The sequence below is a fragment of the Medicago truncatula genome, chromosome 5 (genome assembly GCF_003473485.1).
Source record: "Medicago truncatula cultivar Jemalong A17 chromosome 5, MtrunA17r5.0-ANR, whole genome shotgun sequence".
NCBI classification, from domain to species: Eukaryota; Viridiplantae; Streptophyta; class Magnoliopsida; order Fabales; family Fabaceae; genus Medicago; species Medicago truncatula.
The window spans coordinates 42,973,023-42,990,480 of NC_053046.1; the positions used below are offsets into that span (position 1 = coordinate 42,973,023).

The following is a 17,458-nucleotide window of genomic DNA, read 5'->3' on the forward strand; positions in this document are numbered from 1 at the left end:
ACTATGAAAAATACTTTGGTGGACAATGGTTCAATTTCTGGAGAGAGCGTGTGATGGAATAAGGTGGTAAGCTCATCTTTTATCTCGAAAAGTCATCGAAGAACTAGCACGTTCGAGTTGTTCCAAAGTAGATCTTTGATACTGAACTATTTGAACTTCTACTATTTTGACGTATCGCTTTGGACTGTAATCGTAAACTATCTTGACTTTGGGATGTCATTTGTTCTTTTCATTTTGTCTGATGTAAATATTGGCAAAAATCCCTTTTTGGTTAGTCTATGACACTTGCAGTCTCTTTTATAAACCTAACTATTATGTAACGTTAATCTGCATATTGTTGGTTCCTTCATTGGTTCCAATTAGTATCATGTTAATTATAACGTTGTTTTCCTAATCTCTTGAACAAAATAGAACATGCTCTTTTCCTACAGCAAATCTTTATAATGCTTTGGTAAATGTTTTAGAAATATATATATATATATATATATATATATATATATATAACATCTAACTAACACTGCAATTTGTTTTGTACCTATCACTTTTCAAATGAGATATCAAGGACATTTCTAAAAGGAACACGGAAAACAATCACACTCATCGACTAACAAGCTAAAAAAGGTATAAGTGTCGGCAAAGAGAGCAAGTTATGAAAAATACTTAGGCGGCCAATGGTTCAACTTTTGCCGAGAACATATGTTAGAGGTAGGTGATAAGCTAATTTTTGACCTAGAGAAGCCACCTAAAAATATGCACGTTCAAGTCGTTCCCAAATAAAGACTTTGTGTTCATGATCCGCACTTTCAACATATCACCTTAACTCTAATCCCTAGACTAGATTATCTTCACTCACTGATGCTACTTCTTTGCTTGATTTCATCTGTTTTAAATATGGGTATCAATCCTTTTTTGGTAACTCTATAACAACAACACTCTTTTTTATAATTTTGGATAATATGTAATCATAATTCACACATCATTGTTTTTTTTTTTTAACAAACAAAAATGGATTATATTAACACATCATTGTTTTCATAATTCACACATCATTGTTTCCTTTATTGGTTCCAATTATTTTCTTCCTAAATATTATGTCAATTCCTAATCTCATAAACTGATTATATGCTCTCTTAATCAGTCCATACATATTTTATGATGAATCACAATGTTCCGTCATTTTAACATCTCTTCTTTCGAAGAATTTTTTTATCAAATACATTTCACTAATATATTATTTGAGTAAGATATCTCTCTAGTTCTCAAAAAAATTCATATCATTTATTGATATTAGTTTTGAACTCTAAATTTTTTGACTTTTTTCTAGCCTCTTAATTGTTAAAACTAACAATGCAAGAGGCTAATATGAAAATAAAAATTCGAATACAAAGTCATCGCAATGTTAATATGTTAATTTACATAAAAGTGTGAATGTGACATGTTGAAGTTCTTCATGAGACCATGGGAAATAATTGTCACATTAAACTGTTGATATGGCCATTTGGTATATAAATGTATTAGGGTGTCTTGTGACTAAATTTGGACAATTGTAATATCCTAGTCATTCATTTTGTTTGATATGAGACTGTTTGGGGCTTGAAAAGATTCGTTAATACTTGCTTTTGTCGTTGTAGGGAGTTGATGGTACATGATATACTTATGTGTTGATAGTCGGTTTATTTGTCAAATTATATACCCAATTGATGCTCTCAAACGCTTACAATGTTATTGATTATAACTGATTAGGGTTGAATCAATTGTATCGTTTTTATTGGGTGTGTTATCTGTTAATCTTGATTTACATGTATTGTCTGTTCTGCATAATACAGACCACCCCCCCACCCCACCCACACACTCGCAAAATAATATGTATGAGAACTTGTCAAATGATTAGAGTAGGTGTCAACTTAATTGGAACTAGTCAAATGTATGAGAACTCATCAAGTATATTTAGATCTATTAACTTTTTTTTTTTTTTTTTTGGGTAGATAGATCTATTAACTTCTAACTAACATGTAAATAACTTTTATATCTCTAATAGGTAGGTCATTAAAAATAAGTGAGTTTTGCTAATATAACACATTATAATTTTGGGTTTAGGGTTAGGTAGGGCTGGAAATAAGTCGAGTCGAGTCGAATTTGTTTGAGCTCGGTTTGATAAGAATTGGTTCGGCTCGAAACTCGACTCGAGTTCAAAACGAACCTTTTTTTGGGCTCGAGTTCGGCTCGTTTAAAGTTCACGAGCAACTCGGTTCGGCTCGTTAGGTTCATTTACTCGAATCACATAATTTTAAAATTTATTTTTTTATTTAAAAAATTGCATATTTTAAACCTATTAATATTTTCAAAAAAATTATAAATAAAAAAAAAAACTAAAGTAAAGAGGACTCAGCCATTCCACAACCGTGAAATAATAGATTGTCCACCTTCGTATCAAAGAGTAGCAAAGCCGCTTCTTTTATAGACAAGTATTGTTGTATCTATCTCAAATACTTTCGATGTGGGACAAAAACAAAGTAGTGCAGCTTTGCTAAAACACCATGGCACTACAAGCAACATATTTCCATTGCTAAAAACTATCCAAGTCCACTCTGTTACTATTGTTGTTTTATATTGCTTCTATTATATTTTACTATTAGTTAAATACTATTACCTAGCTTTGTGTGTGTGTGTGTCTATATATATATATAATCGAGTCAGTTCGTGAACCAAACGGGTCGAACTACATATAACTCAAGTTCAACTCATTTAGTTAACGAACTTAATCTTTAGCTCAAGTTCGGCTCATTTGGTTCATGAACCAAGTTCAACGAACTAATTACCGAGTCGAGTTCCGAACTTTATTCGAGTTGTATCGGTTCATTGTCAGCCCTAGGGTTAGGGAAATCAATAACTGTTAGCAACGTCGTTTTCTCTTTTTTAACTGATAAAACGTTTGGTCCTTTTTTAACTGTAGTAATTATAGAAGGGAAACAAATATTTAAAAGACTGATGCTAAAAACTATATTTGTGAAAATTTCTCACGACATAGGGTGTTTATTTCAAGTTATATTTATAGATTCTTGGGATTAAAATCATAAAAATGTACACGCATATGTTTGTTATAAGTTTACTAAATTTTATTCTCGGATATAAAATGTTTCTGAAAATAGAAAAAAGAATTCAAAGAAAAAGGTTGGGAATAAAGTTTCCATAAAGATGTGAACAAATTCATGTGTAATTATTATAGTCAATATTTTTAAGGTTCTTTGTAATATTATAATGTAAAACAAACATATTTTTTCAAAATACCTTAAAATAAAATTTACATGTGTATATTCCAAACAATATTAACTAGTGCTCCCGGACACTAGTTAAGAAAAACTAATGTAAAAACTTTGCATTGAGAAATGGTGAATGTTCAACTTTATGAAAGTTAAAAAATTGTTGTATTTAATAAAAAAATTCTATTTTTACAACATCCTTGACTAGTACCTCAGGGATACTAGTTAACATGACCCATAATTTAACATGGTCAAAAAGAAAATCTCTTTACTATCATGAACGGTTAAAAAGAAATGAAAAGTTATGAATAATTAATCAAAGGTAAAAAAAATAAAAAAAATCTATTTTACATCATGAAAGGTTGAGAGATTTTACTATCCTGAAAGGGTAAAAAACTATTTTATTAATGATGTGATTGGACTCAAATAATTAATGAACTCCACCAAAAAAAGAATCGTCATTCTAGAGAATATGACCCCTCCCAGGGATCACAAAAAAATAAAAAATAAATTCATTATTTATAATTTATAGAAAAGCATGAACTTTATACACTATAAATATCAAATCATATTCTATTTTATACAAACAAAGTGAAAACAAATATGGCTGAAATTCTCAAGGATTTTTATGCTATGAATTTATTTATTTTCTTAATTATTTTACCAGCAAAAATTCGTGGTGGTAAGCCTTTTTTTTTTTTTTATCCTTTTCACATTTTCTTATTAGTTTGTACACAATCTTTTATAATGTTTTAGTTACATTATGTGGTGGCATTTAGGGTGGGTGAGGGAAAGAGTTTTCTACTATGGGAAAGTTTTTTCTTACCATAAGATTAAAGAGGTGCACAGATTTTAAAATGGTCTCTCCACACCATATATTTTCTTCCATCATCTTCAACCCTTGAAAATACAAATCTGCAATTCACTCACCAACCCATATCCATTTAAAATCAATCTTTTTTGTTAAGATGATTTTGGTCTAACACATTGAATGAATTTTAGAGATACCAATAATTTCGAAAATCGCCCTTTCAATACCCTTTTAACTTCCTTTTCTATTTCATAAGCAAGCATGACCATTCCTTAAAATAAAATAAAAAAAACAAGCATGGCCATTTTCATTTCTTATGTGTATCGTGTAAGCATGTTGTTTTCACTTCGTACTTCGTATGTGTAACGTTGTTCTGTTTGCAACATATGGTGTGTGTACTGTGTAATATAATAGAAACAAAATGATAACCCCAAGGAAAGGAAATGTGCGGATCTAAACATCGTCGGAGAGAGGTGCAGATCTACACACCGGCGACGAGAGGTGCGACGGTGACGTCGACCATAACGACAACATATTCTTACTTTGATTCCAAAACTCCAAAAGGATGGTTTGACATGCGGTCACTAAGAAAATAGAACGATTATTAACTGAACAAATGATTTCAAATACAATGGAGAGTATTTAGCTGATTGAAAAGTCAAATAGTAAGATGTGTATATTAGAATTTCGAAAATTCCTTCTGTTCGTGGCTGATTTGCAGATTTGCATGAGGTTGAAGAAGATGTGGGGAAAATATATGGTGTGGACAGGTCATGGTAAAATCTGTGCACCTATTTAATCTTATGGTTAGAAAAAACTTTCTCGTGGTGAGAAACTCTTTCCCTCACCCACCCTAAATGCCACCACATTATGTTACCATCTCTTTTCATTACAGAGGTTTTTCAGCGTGTAACTGATGACGGTTGTCCAAAACCTGTGAACCATTTAAGAGTTGTCAAGTGCATTGAACACATATGTGAGTATGGTTATAATTATCGCCCTGATTTTGCATCCCAGATTCCAGAGAGTACAAAAATGCCCCGTAAAAGAGAATGAGTTATTATCCAAGAAGCTTAAAAATAAGGTGGCATTTACAATGCACAAGACACAAATTTGTGCATCATGCACAAATTGTTTGATGAATGAATAATAGCCATTGATATATTATTAATTTAAAGGAACGGCCCAGATTTTATGATGGCAACCTTCTCTTAACTTATTGGTGTTAAACATATCACAATAAATTTGACCTCACAAAGAATATTTTATGTACATAATTCCATCCCTACATACCATTGAAAATTCCTATTTTATCCTCTTACCATTTGATTTCATATGCAGTCTACACTCAATCCTGTTTTTTCATCACCATCTTTCGACAACAACCTCTCATATCCTTTTCCTGTCTTTCTCTTCCAGATCTAGCTTTAATTTAATTTTGAATTTTGAGTTTTAAATTATATTCTTTTTCCTATGCCCTATTTAAATTTTAACAAAATCAAAATAATTGTTCTACTTCCACACATTCAACAGAAGAGGAGCATTTTGAAGAGAGAGACCACCACTCACTTATGACCCATAAATCTATAGCTTTGAAAGAGGTGGAAGAATAATCCGTCAATGTTGAAGAGAGTGAATAAAGAAAAGATGTGAGTTGTTTGATTTGTTTGTAGAGATGACATTGCAAAAGGGCTTATCGGTTCAGATTTGAAAAAGAAATAAATTATTCAACCTTCAAAAGTGGGAAATGGAATAAAATCGAACACATTTATTCATTGATGATGATCTTTTTAGAGTTAATGGACAAAACGATTTTGCTGGTGAAATGAATGCATATCTGAAAATATGAAGAAAATAGAGGCATACAGATTGTTTTTCAAAGCAGAGGTGTATATGAAAACTGGAAAATTAATTAGAGAAACAAATATCTGATATTCTGCATTAATATATTAAAATATGATTTGGGATTTTTTTAGTTTTTTAACTAGCAGGTGATCAACTGCCAGCTGTCCTTCCAAACCATATTTGTGTATCATGCATAAATTTGTGTCTTGTGCATTGTAAATACCACCTAAAAATAAATGTGAAATATACCTTATGATAGAATATTTCAAAAGATGTCATCTAAATATTGTATGGATACCCAAAAAAGTTATTATTTTTTCTTTTCCTAACTTCAGGAACCTTTCATTTATGATTATATATGTACTTTAAAGTGATGATAAGACAACCGAAGAGTATTATTTATATTTCCTTCTTCTCTCTCTTAATTTTAAGAGTATCACGATGGCATCCAATTGAGGAATATCACACCTTATTTTCAGTCCAACAACCTATAAGAATGACTTTGATAGTTAGGTCGAAAATATTTTTTTTATCTTACTTTAAATCCTATTTTTATTTTCATGTCATAATATTATTATACTTATCATTTTCAAACTCTTCAATTTATTTTTCTCTTACCTTTTAATGACATCTAATAGTAGCCAATTTTGCTTTTCTAAACTTGCGATTTACTCTAGTCTCTAGCCCACGTGTATATTTGTTGACTAAAATTCCCCAAAGTGTATTCAACAACCACTGAGATAATTATTCCATTGAAATTCAAAATTTCGATCGTGTTTTTTGAAGATCAATTGATCAAATATTTATAAAGATGAATCACGAAAATATCTTTTTCTATTTTACTTTTTTACGGGATCACCAAAACACTTTGTTTCTATATTTTAGACCATCGGATTGTCTAAATTAAATGGCTGAGATTTAATGTAAGTTTTTTGACTTTCATCTGGTGTCAATGGATCCTAACTCTAAAATAAATAGATATTTCAATTGTTTGTTGGTTAATGGAGGGAAATTATTATTTTTTTGTGACTAAACGGAGGCGTACTTAATGATATTTGGATCTGTAGATATCGATATCTATTAATTAGTAAATTACAAAAAATACAATATTGCTTAAATATAAAAATTATCAACATCAAAGAAATCCTAACATAATTTCCTAATATGTATTATTTTTTTCATTAAAAAATTTATTTTAAAATTTAAAGTATAAAATATAAAGTATTAATATTTTTATGTTTAATACTCTTTTTTGTAACAAAAGAGAATGAATAAATTTTATGTAATCTTTTTTTTTTTTTATTAAATTAAACTTATATCATTTCATTTCTCACAATATGGGAAATACAAGATGGAATCAACTCGAAAACTTGATGATTAGCGTTATATTGTGACGCCCTTGCTAATCAATGAGCAACATAATTAGCTTGTCTCCTAACAAAATTTATCTCAAAGTTTGGATATTGAATTAAAAGTGACCTACATAGGCTTAATAAATTGCCGAATTCAGACTGACTCACCGATCTATCACCAATGTCGTCTACCACTAGCTTGCAATCCAGCTCAATTGACACTTTTGATAACCCCAACTCACCAAGCCAAATTATAGCTTCCTTCAACCCAATTGCTTATGCTTCCATTGGAGGTTGACTTCCTTCAAACCATTTGGTTAGCGCTTTGATAAAATGTTCCCGAGTGTCTCAAATACACATTCCAATACCAAAACGCCATTGATCATAGAAAATGGCAGCGTCCACATTACACTTCACATAACCCTTTGCTGGTGGTTTCCAATTCGTATCCGTAACAATCTGTTGTACAGCAGGAGTTGCCTTGTTGACTCGAACAGATAGCCATTCCCTTAACGTGTCCCGCGCTAGCTGAATGGATATGTGTGGCTCCTTCACCTCGTCATGCCACACCTTTTCGTTACATCTCCGCCATAGACACCACATGATCATGATGATATATGTCACCGCATCTTTGGATAACCTGCAGAAAATTGAAAAGAACAGGTCTGCAAAATCAGCTGCATTGTTGACAGAACCAGCAATTGTTTCCCACAGTCCCGCTTCCATCCAGATTTGTTTTGCTTTCCCACATCCGACAAAAATGTGCCATTCATAATTAATGTTAATCTTTGGATATATATAACACGTTATAGCTATTCAAAATACAATAAAAAAATCACAACAAATACTGTTGGGTAAGATTTTGGCTTCTTAAAAAAATATCACGATAAATGTTTTTATGAGTTAAAAACTATTTTTTTAAGAAGGCAAACTGACTCTTTTAAATTGAAAACGGAGATACTTTAAGATGAGTACACTCTAAGATTCAAACAAACATCACCGGATCATCTCAAGTGGGATTATGAGTTAAAATTATATTTAATTACTACAACAAAGTTGATAAATCGTCTTTCTATGGAAGAACTCCTATGATTTTACCACCACAAGTTGATACTTGACAAGTCAAATCATCAAAGTGATACTTCGCTAATAAATTTTTCTTTTCTCAAAAAAGTTTATTCTCTTGTTACGAAGATTTAGACATTCTTAATCAAGAAAATCACAATTGCTTGTGGGGAGGTCTTGTGTTGGAATTTGAAAGTTGATTTTGTATTGATTTATGTCGGACGAAGTGCGGATGTGGTGGAAGGTTGTGGCAGGGGCTGATATGGTTGTTGCTCAATTGATCCTAGTTATGGGTTTTGTTTGCTTGTTGTTTGGAAATCATATTGATGTAGCGGCTTGTGGATGTGGACATATTTTAGTGGTCTTTTAGGTTGGGGGTTGGAGCCATTGTTAATGTTCATGAGAGTTTGTGCGGTTTGATTTGGTCGTTTTACGTAGTTGTTTGGGTGTTGTTGGTAGCTCTTTGTGGGTGATCTATATGGATTTTATTTGCGAGTTTTTATACTCGAACTTTGCTTTGTCTAAATCTCTCTTTTTGGATGTTCCGTATATGTATGACATTGTTGATTAGTAAATCTTTTTCACTTGTCTTTGTTCGTTTGAAGAAGAATTTGTTATTAATACTTTTGTCTAGTAAGGACTATATGTGATTATGTTCCCTTAATTCTTTAAAATTTTCATTTACCTCGTCCAAACACACTCTAAACATTAAAGTATATAAGTCATCTCATTTATATAGTTGCCTTAACATATACAATATATTACACATGTTTGACAAACCCTTTATATAATACCAAACATCTATTTTTCAATCTAACGTGAGACTATACTCTCTCCTGATATACCAACAATAATATAGTGGTGATATATGTTTTTGCATAGCAACGATGCGGCTTTAAAGTTAACAATTGGTAAGTAATTAATCAGTACCAACAAAAAGAATGAAGACTTTTACTTTTATTTCTAAAAACTATGGACATTTCATTTTCACACTCTTAAATGAATTATCATCATTTTGAAATTGAAAATGACTAGTTTGATCTTTCCCTTTTGTAGAGAGCAACATCAATGTGGGTGAGATCTTAGAGGATACATCCAAATTTCGTGGGACTTACTCACAAGTTACAAGGCAAAAACTACATAATATAGCAGTAATTGGAGGGAGCTTTGTGGTGGTTTAGCAACGTGGTTTCTCTTTTTTCGTTGATAAAACGTTTGGTCCTTTCTTTCTATTTAACTATAGTAATTATAGAGGGAATACAAATATTTAAAAGACTAATGCTAAAAACTATATTCGTGAAAATTCGAGTGAAAATCTCTCACGACATATATCATAGCTGTTTTTTTTATTCAATGGTTTTGTCAAAAAAAAAAAAAAAATAACACAAAACGTTACACTTTGTGCTTAAACATATTCTTAGGATGCATTTGATTCGCTAAAAAATGAAAGACAGGACAGAACAATTTTAGTTGTCCAGTGTTTGATTTGTAAAACTGTTTCAGTACAGGACAAACTGGAGGCAATAAACAGGACAAAAACTCATATTTTTGTCCCTCACCAAACCACAACACAACTTTTTGTCTCACGTACAAATTGTCTAAAATACTAAAATAACATTTTGTCCCCCAAAAATCGTATAAAACATAAAATTACTCAATGCCATAAAATATTTGTCATGTGTTGTTCTGCCTTGTGTTGTACTGTTCTATTTTATACTGTTCTGTCCAGTACTTACTGTTTTGTAAACCAAACACACCCTCAATATACAATGGTGAATTATTCTAATAAATAACTTTAACATGGTCAAAAAGAAAATCCCTTTACTATCATGAACGGTTAAAAAGTGATGAAAAGTTATGAGTAATTAATGAAAGGTAAAAAATATTCTATTTTACTTCATGAAAGGTTAAGAAACTTTACTATCATGAAAGGTTAAGAAATTATTTTTTCTTTTTTTTTCAATAGTCTAGTGGGTAGATCACATACTTTTTAAAGTGATTAAGAAACTATTTTATTAATGGAGTGATTGGACTCACATGATTAATGAACTTCACCAAATAACAAATCGTTCAAAAGAATGCGATTTCAATTTTTGTGTGCAATAACTCTTGATCAGGCCATATTTATTTTACGGCCGAACGTTGAATTACTATGACCCCTTCCCATGAAAATCAGATGGTTAACAAAAAAAATCATTATTTATAAATTACTCCATAGAAGAGCATGAACTTTATACACTATAAATATCAAATCATATTCTATTTTATACAAGCAAATTAGAAACAAATATGGCCGAAATTCTCAAGTGTTTTTATACTATGAATTTATTTATTTTCTTAATTATTTTACCAGCGAAAATCCGTGGTGGTAAGCCTTTTTTTTTTTTTTTTTTTTATCCTTTTCACATTTTCTTCTTTACTTCATAGTTCCGTACATAATATTTGATAATGTTTTAGTAACATTATGTTATCATCTCTTTTCATTACAGAACATATTCAATGTGTAATTGATGACGATTGTCCAAAATCTTTGAACAAGTTATTAATTATCAAGTGCATTAATCATGTATGTCAGTATGTTGGTAATCTCCCTGATTTTGCATCCCAGATCCCAAAGAGTACGAAAATGCCCTACAAAGGAGAATGAGTTATTGTCCAAGAAGCTAAAATAAATAAATGTGAAAATATACCTTATGATAGGAGATATTCCAAAAGATGTCATTTAAATATTGTATTTGAACCCAAAAAAAAAATTCTTTTCCAAAGTTCAGGAACCTTTCATTTATGATTATGTAATTTAAAGTGATGATAAAGACAACAAAGTGTATTATTTATATTTCCTTCTTCTCTCTTAATTTTAGAAGTATCACGATGGCAGCAATTGAAGAATATCACACCTTATTTTCAGTCCCGCCACCTATAAGAATGACTTTGATAGTTAGGTCGAAGATGTTTTTGTTACCTTACTTTAAATCCTATTTTAATTTTCATGTCATAATATTATTATACTTATCATTTTCAAACTCTTTAATTTATATTTCTCTTGCCTTTTTTAATGACATCTAATAGTGTTAGAAGCTCTGCTGAGTTTTTTAGAAGTTAAGAATACTATAACGCCTCTACAAAATTATAACTATCCACTACACAATAACAATAAAGAAATCCTAACATAAGTTACCCCTCTAAATTTTCAAAAATTGCAAACTGTTCCCTATTTTCTAAATTTAAAAATTTGCCAATTTTTTTTAAAAATTTTATAAAAATAGCCCAAAAATTATAACAATGAAAATTTGAAGATAATTAAGTTGAATCATTTGAGTTGCGTAGAGTTTTTTTTGGTGGTCGGAGTTTGAAACCTTGATTTTGCAAATATTATACATTATCCCTACCGATGAGTTGCATAAACTTTTAATTCTAAACTCTTTAAAATTTCTTTTTTTTTAATAATCTAAATTAGTCCACTCAAATTGACACCAGATCTCTTTAAAATTTCTATTTACCACATCTCGTCATTCTTTAAATGTCAATTTATATAACTCATCTCACTTATATAGAATTCAAACATCTATTTTTCTTCCCGATTCATACTCTCTCTTGAAATACCAACAATAATAAGGGATGGAAGTGGCTGATACTTTTGCAGAGCAACGAGGATATAATAGAAGTCTTACAATGAAGTAAAGGATCTTAAATAATTTTAGAGAATGGTCTAACTTGCAGCTTTTAAGTTGACAATTGGTAAGTAATCACTAATCAGTACTAACAAAAAGAATGATAGACTATTAGTTTTATTTCTGAAAAAGATCCAAGAATTTCTCAATTACTTGATACAATAATAAATGCCTTGACATAGATATGGTAGAAAACAAAAAACATTTCATTTTCATACTCTTAAATGAATTTTCATCATATAGAGGATAAATTGACCCCAAGTGATCCTCTAAACAAAAGTGAAGTCAAATCATTTAGAAATTGAAAGGGACTTTGTTTGATCTATCACTTTTGTAGAGAGCAACATCAATGTGGATGAGATCTTTGAGGATACTTCCAAATTAGGTGTGACCTACTCACAAGTCACATGGCAAAAACTACATTAGTAGTAAACTCTAGTTTTCAAATTGTCTTCAATCGGCAAATCCCTGTATTCATGCAGTCGACACATCAATGGTATTTGTATCAAGATCAAATGATTTTAATTTTACCGTAGATTTTGATTTTGTTTTTAAAAACTAGCACATATATTTAAATTTAAATTGTCCGATCTCGATCAAATGTCCACTGATGTAGCGATTGCATGAATGCATTGATTACCGACGACAGTCAATCCGAAATTTAAACTCTAAACTTGAAGATATATTACTTCCAGAAGAAACGACCGTCCTTGAAAGTACAGCTTCATCATTCATGCATGAATAACTAAAGCAAATAATACAATAAAAACAAAGAAAGCAAATTAGAGATGAATGAAGGATAATGAAAGCTACATAGCATGTTATGAGTCCACGTACGTGTGGTTGTATCATATGGCGAGGGTTGCTCTTATAGTATAAATTATTGATTGTCATGGTTTAGAGAAGTCATTTTCTGATGTAGTATAAAACTAAGCACATGAACGTGTATGCATGAATTGCATATTGATGAAGACATGCAATTGATATGATTTTTCATTTGATCGTACCAATAATGCATATTTTATACTCAATAATGAAGTGGGTCTAAGAGTTTTGCAACAAAATCAAGTACTCCTATATAACCTTTTTTTAATCACCTATTCTGCCATTCCCTCAAGCATTCAATTTTCCAATCAGTTCACAATTCAAAATAATCACAATCAACTCTCCCAGATAATCAATATACATACAAATAGAGAATTGAAAGAAAAAAATAGCAGTTCCTCTTGGAAATAGAGAATTTGGTCATGTTCACCGTGAAATTGGAAATAATACTGATCTGACAACTGGCTAATACTTACACTCCAAGTACCTATCAATCGTTCATGACAAAATGCATGAATAGATGTAAGCATTGGCATAGTGCCTAACATGCCATCTGCTTAATTATTTTGCAGCCATGGAAAATTTTCGTAATAATTAGGTGAAGTCTCATTTTCGTCTCTCACAAAAATAAATCGAAATCAATCGACACCAACACAATACCGACACATAATTACACTGGATTATGTGATTTTTTTCAAATTATTAACGATGTTGGCGAGTCTGTTGTGTGTCGTGTTCGGTTTCTATTTGTGCTTCGTAGATCTGAAAAAACTAGTTAATCCTTTTTTTTTTTTTTTTTAGAATTTTGTACCAAACTAATTAATCCTATAAAGTAATAATTAGATGAAGTCACACTAACACGTATTTTTTTGTACCAACAAACACCAAAATTTAGTCTCTAACAAATATTACTATATAACACAATTTGATCTCTAATATCAATATGATGAGATCTGATTGGATGCGTTTCTAACTAATATTTTAGGGTCCGTTTCATTTTTAGATTTTATGAGTAAAAGTAATCTTCGATGGACCACTTATATGATCAGTTCCCATTTTTCTAACCTCATATGTATAAGTGGTAAAAAAGTGTAGGGTTTTTCTAAAAACAAAGAAACAACTTTTGTTATTTTTTCTTTCTTTTCATATAGTGATGCTTACAAGAATAAGAAAGTGGACTACTTTCTTTAGCGTGTCACAATCAATTTCACCTTATTTTATTTTAAAGATAAAGAAAACCATCATAATCTATACTCTAGATTATGATGCACAATCTTTAAATTATTTCAGAAACAAACAAAAATAATTGACAATAGAATGAATCACCCTCTCAAGTACACACCAATCAGCACTATATATAATGAGTCATTCATGCCCTTAATTCACCAAACCATCCTATCTCACTACAAGTTTCTTTTCCTTTCCTCATCAGAGTAAACACTATGGACAATATGTGTCGATTAAAATTCCAAAATATATCAACACTGACTCAAGGGATGAAAACTCATTCAAATCTAATGAAATTTACACAAATATTCATTTCACTATCTGTGTTTTCCTTCATTTGTTCACCTTCTTCCTTGTTTGTTATCCTTCACTACTTTAAATTATATTTCTCTACTTTTCCTTCTCAACTCTACACTCACAATATAGACAAGAACAACATGTTCCTCCTTTGCAATGGTCTCCTAGTTTTCGTTGGTTTAACTAAATCTTTCTCCAACTCTTCTAGTGATGATGATGATAAACCTTCCAATATTGAAGAAAAAGAAGAAGAAATTTGTTCACGGTCTCATGTTCTTGATGTTGAGGTGAATGAGCCATTGTTGGAGAGAGAAGTTGAGATGAGAACTAATGAAGCAGATGAACACAATGCTGCAGTAGAGGAAAAAGAAGTACAAGAAAAGGTTGAAAAGATAATATTTATAGAGGAAGAACAAGAAGAGATGAAGGATGTAGAAGAAGAAGTTGAACTATTTGATGCAGATGATGAAGACGGAGATAAAGGGTCGGAAATTGATTACATTCTAATTGAAGAAAACAACATAGAAGAAGAGGAGCATGAAGAAGAAGAAGAAGAAGAAGAAAGTAGTGTGTTAAGTACAGAAGAGTTAAACAAAAAATTCGAAGATTTCATTAGAAAGATGAAAGAAGATCTAAGAATTGATGCTAGACGGCATTTAGTCATGGTTTGATTTAAGTAAACAGCAACCATGATCTTCTTTCTTTTGATCATGCTATTTTAGATGTATGCATCCATTAAATTTTGCAAAGATTTCCCCATATTAACAAAGAGCAAGTTTACATGCCAAATTTCTTTTTTAATAAGTAATTGATTGCATTGCTCTAACTATTTTTTACCAACCAACTTACTCTAAGCATTTGATTACGTACCGTTGCTATGTTATTGGAGTAAATAATAATGATAATAGTATGATTAACAAGATGCCATGTATATGGAAAAAAAAATGGAATATCCTTAAGCAAGAAGTTAATAATAAATGGAATATACTAATATGAGATTAGTCCATGACCATATATACAATAATGATATAAAGAACCGAAACACATTATCTAAAAGGCTCGAGGAACTGGTATTATAGCTTAGGAATTGTTAGGAGTCATTTCAAACTCAGGAAAGCTTCTTGATTCATAAAACTAGTTATAGCTAATTAATTAGCATATCTCAAAAGTTAAAACTATGTTATTTCTGCATATAACAACTGATTGTTAGCATGTAACATATATAATTACATAAACCACTTGAAGTTGAACGCACCTGCAACGATTAGCCTATGACACACTATTATTTTTTTAAATAATCGAGTGGTTCTTAACTTCTTATAGACATGTTTATAAAGTGTCTAAAATTGTCAAATGATGTTTATAATTGGGATGGAACTTGGAAGTGGTACCATATGTCCTTGCAAAGCCAACGGGGGTATATAGAAATCTTACCCTCAAACAGAGAATCGTATAAAACTATAGACAGATATGGTAGAAAATAATTGGTCAGATCAATTGGTACCAACAAAAAGAATGAAGACTTTTATTTCTGACAGAGACCCAAGATTTTGTCATCTAAATGGCCGATAATCCAATAATGCCTTGACATATGCATCATTTAGAATATGAATCCCAAGTGATCCTCTAAACTAAAGTGAAGTCAATTCATTTGGACACTGAAAGGGACTTAGTTTGATATATCCCTTTTGCAGAGAGCAACATCAATATGGGTGAGATCTTTGAGGATACTTCCAAATTGGGTAGGACTAACTCACAACACAATAGCTACATCACAGTAGTAAACTCTAGAATTCGCAATCCCTATAGTTGACACATTGATAATTGTTGGATCAAAATCAGATCATTTAAAATTCAATGTAGATTTTTATTTTTTAAAATTAAAAATTGGAAATTTAAATATAGCATGCCTCATCTCGATTCAATAACCACTTATGTACCAACTACATGAATGAATGGATTTCCAACACTTACCAATGTACCGACCGCGTGAATACGGGGATTACCTATCACAACCTATCCCAATTCTAAACTCTAAACTTAAAGGTATCTTTCATCTAGAAGAAACCACCGTCCTTGTGTCCTTGAAAGTACTGATTCATGCATCATGCATAACTAAAGCAATAATACAAAGAAAACAAACCCGAGAGGAATGAAGAATAATGAAAAGCTACGTTGTAATGTTATGAGTCCACGTTTGGTTGTATCATGTGGCAAGGGTGGCTCTTATAATTATAGAGATAAATTATTGATCGATTGGTATGGTTTAGAAGAAGTCATTTTCTGATGTGTAAAACTAAGCACATGAACGTGTATGTTGGAATCGCATTGATGAAGACAATTGATATTGATTTTTCCTTTGATCATATCAATAATACATTATATAGTCAATAATGAAGTGGGTCTAATAATTCGGTGGCTTAGCCCCCTGAAATAGAGGTAGAGAGTTTTCATGTAGAAAATGAGATGTATAATAATGTATCACCGATTTTATGTCAATAATATTGTACTTAAAAAATTGTTCAAAAAAAAATATTGTACTTAAAAAGAAGAAGGGTTAATAGTGTTTTACCTCCTGTAGTATAGGTTATTTTCGGTTTTACATCTTGTAAAATATTTTTTATGATTTATCCCCTGTAAAATATTTTTGTTTTGATCTACCCGTTAATAGGTCATTCAAAAACCAGAATTTCTAAAGAAAAAAATTAAAAATCGGTTTTTGAATGACCTATTAGGGAGGTAAATCAAAACAAAAATATTTTACACGGAAGTATATAAAAAAAAAATATTTTTATTTTTTTTAAAAAAAAGGCCACATTTTTTTTTATGAAGTTAAATTAGGCTACTTAAATTGAATCGGAGAAAATCAATCTTCAGATTTTGAGGAGGAGCACATTCTCAGATCTCAAGCCAATACAATTAGACCAACCAAAGTGGGTTAAAAAATTGGCCACCTTATTTTCGCTTTGTTCCCATATTTTAACATAGGTCATATTATATTTTAGGGATATTGAAAAAAAGGGGTTAATGTATTTTAACATAGGTCATATCATATTTAATTGTGGGACCAAAATAAAAACTTGAAATTATTTGAGGGACCAATGG

General features: G+C 30.8%; 4 protein-coding genes across 6 annotated transcripts; 3 read left to right on the top strand and 1 right to left on the bottom strand.

The window, feature by feature from the left end:
* Positions 1-3,825: 3,825 nt before the first annotated feature.
* Positions 3,826-6,250, top strand: LOC11432134 (uncharacterized). 3 transcript variants are annotated; one of them, XR_005646247.1, is made up of 2 exons: positions 3,826-3,942; positions 5,605-6,250. XR_005646247.1 is itself a non-coding variant. In XM_024783854.2 (2 exons), the coding sequence occupies exons 1-2, from the start codon at positions 3,864-3,866 to the stop codon at positions 5,125-5,127; spliced, it is 240 nt and encodes a 79-aa protein (XP_024639622.2). In that variant the 5' UTR covers positions 3,834-3,863; the 3' UTR covers positions 5,128-5,343. The 3 variants fall into 3 exon arrangements, 1 of the variants encoding a protein (XP_024639622.2); XM_024783854.2 differs by lacking the exon at positions 5,605-6,250 and adding an exon at positions 4,967-5,343 and having other exon boundaries at positions 3,834-3,942; XR_005646246.1 differs by lacking the exon at positions 5,605-6,250 and adding an exon at positions 4,017-5,121 and having other exon boundaries at positions 3,857-3,942.
* Positions 6,251-7,616: 1,366 nt separating this feature from the next.
* LOC112422195 (uncharacterized) lies at positions 7,617-7,994 on the bottom strand. Its single transcript, XM_024785053.1, has one exon. The coding sequence runs from the start codon at positions 7,992-7,994 to the stop codon at positions 7,617-7,619; it is 378 nt and encodes a 125-aa protein (XP_024640821.1).
* A 2,388-nt stretch (positions 7,995-10,382) lies between these two features.
* LOC11435503 (uncharacterized) lies at positions 10,383-11,331 on the top strand. The gene is made up of 2 exons (XM_003617753.4): positions 10,383-10,701; positions 10,823-11,331. The coding sequence occupies exons 1-2, from the start codon at positions 10,623-10,625 to the stop codon at positions 10,978-10,980; spliced, it is 237 nt and encodes a 78-aa protein (XP_003617801.1). The 5' UTR covers positions 10,383-10,622; the 3' UTR covers positions 10,981-11,331.
* Positions 11,332-14,130: 2,799 nt separating this feature from the next.
* Positions 14,131-15,154, top strand: LOC11438882 (glutamic acid-rich protein). Its single transcript, XM_003617754.4, has one exon. It carries the CDS (start codon positions 14,272-14,274, stop codon positions 15,022-15,024), a length of 753 nt encoding a protein of 250 aa, XP_003617802.1. The 5' UTR covers positions 14,131-14,271; the 3' UTR covers positions 15,025-15,154.
* The last annotated feature ends 2,304 nt before the right edge of the window (positions 15,155-17,458 follow it).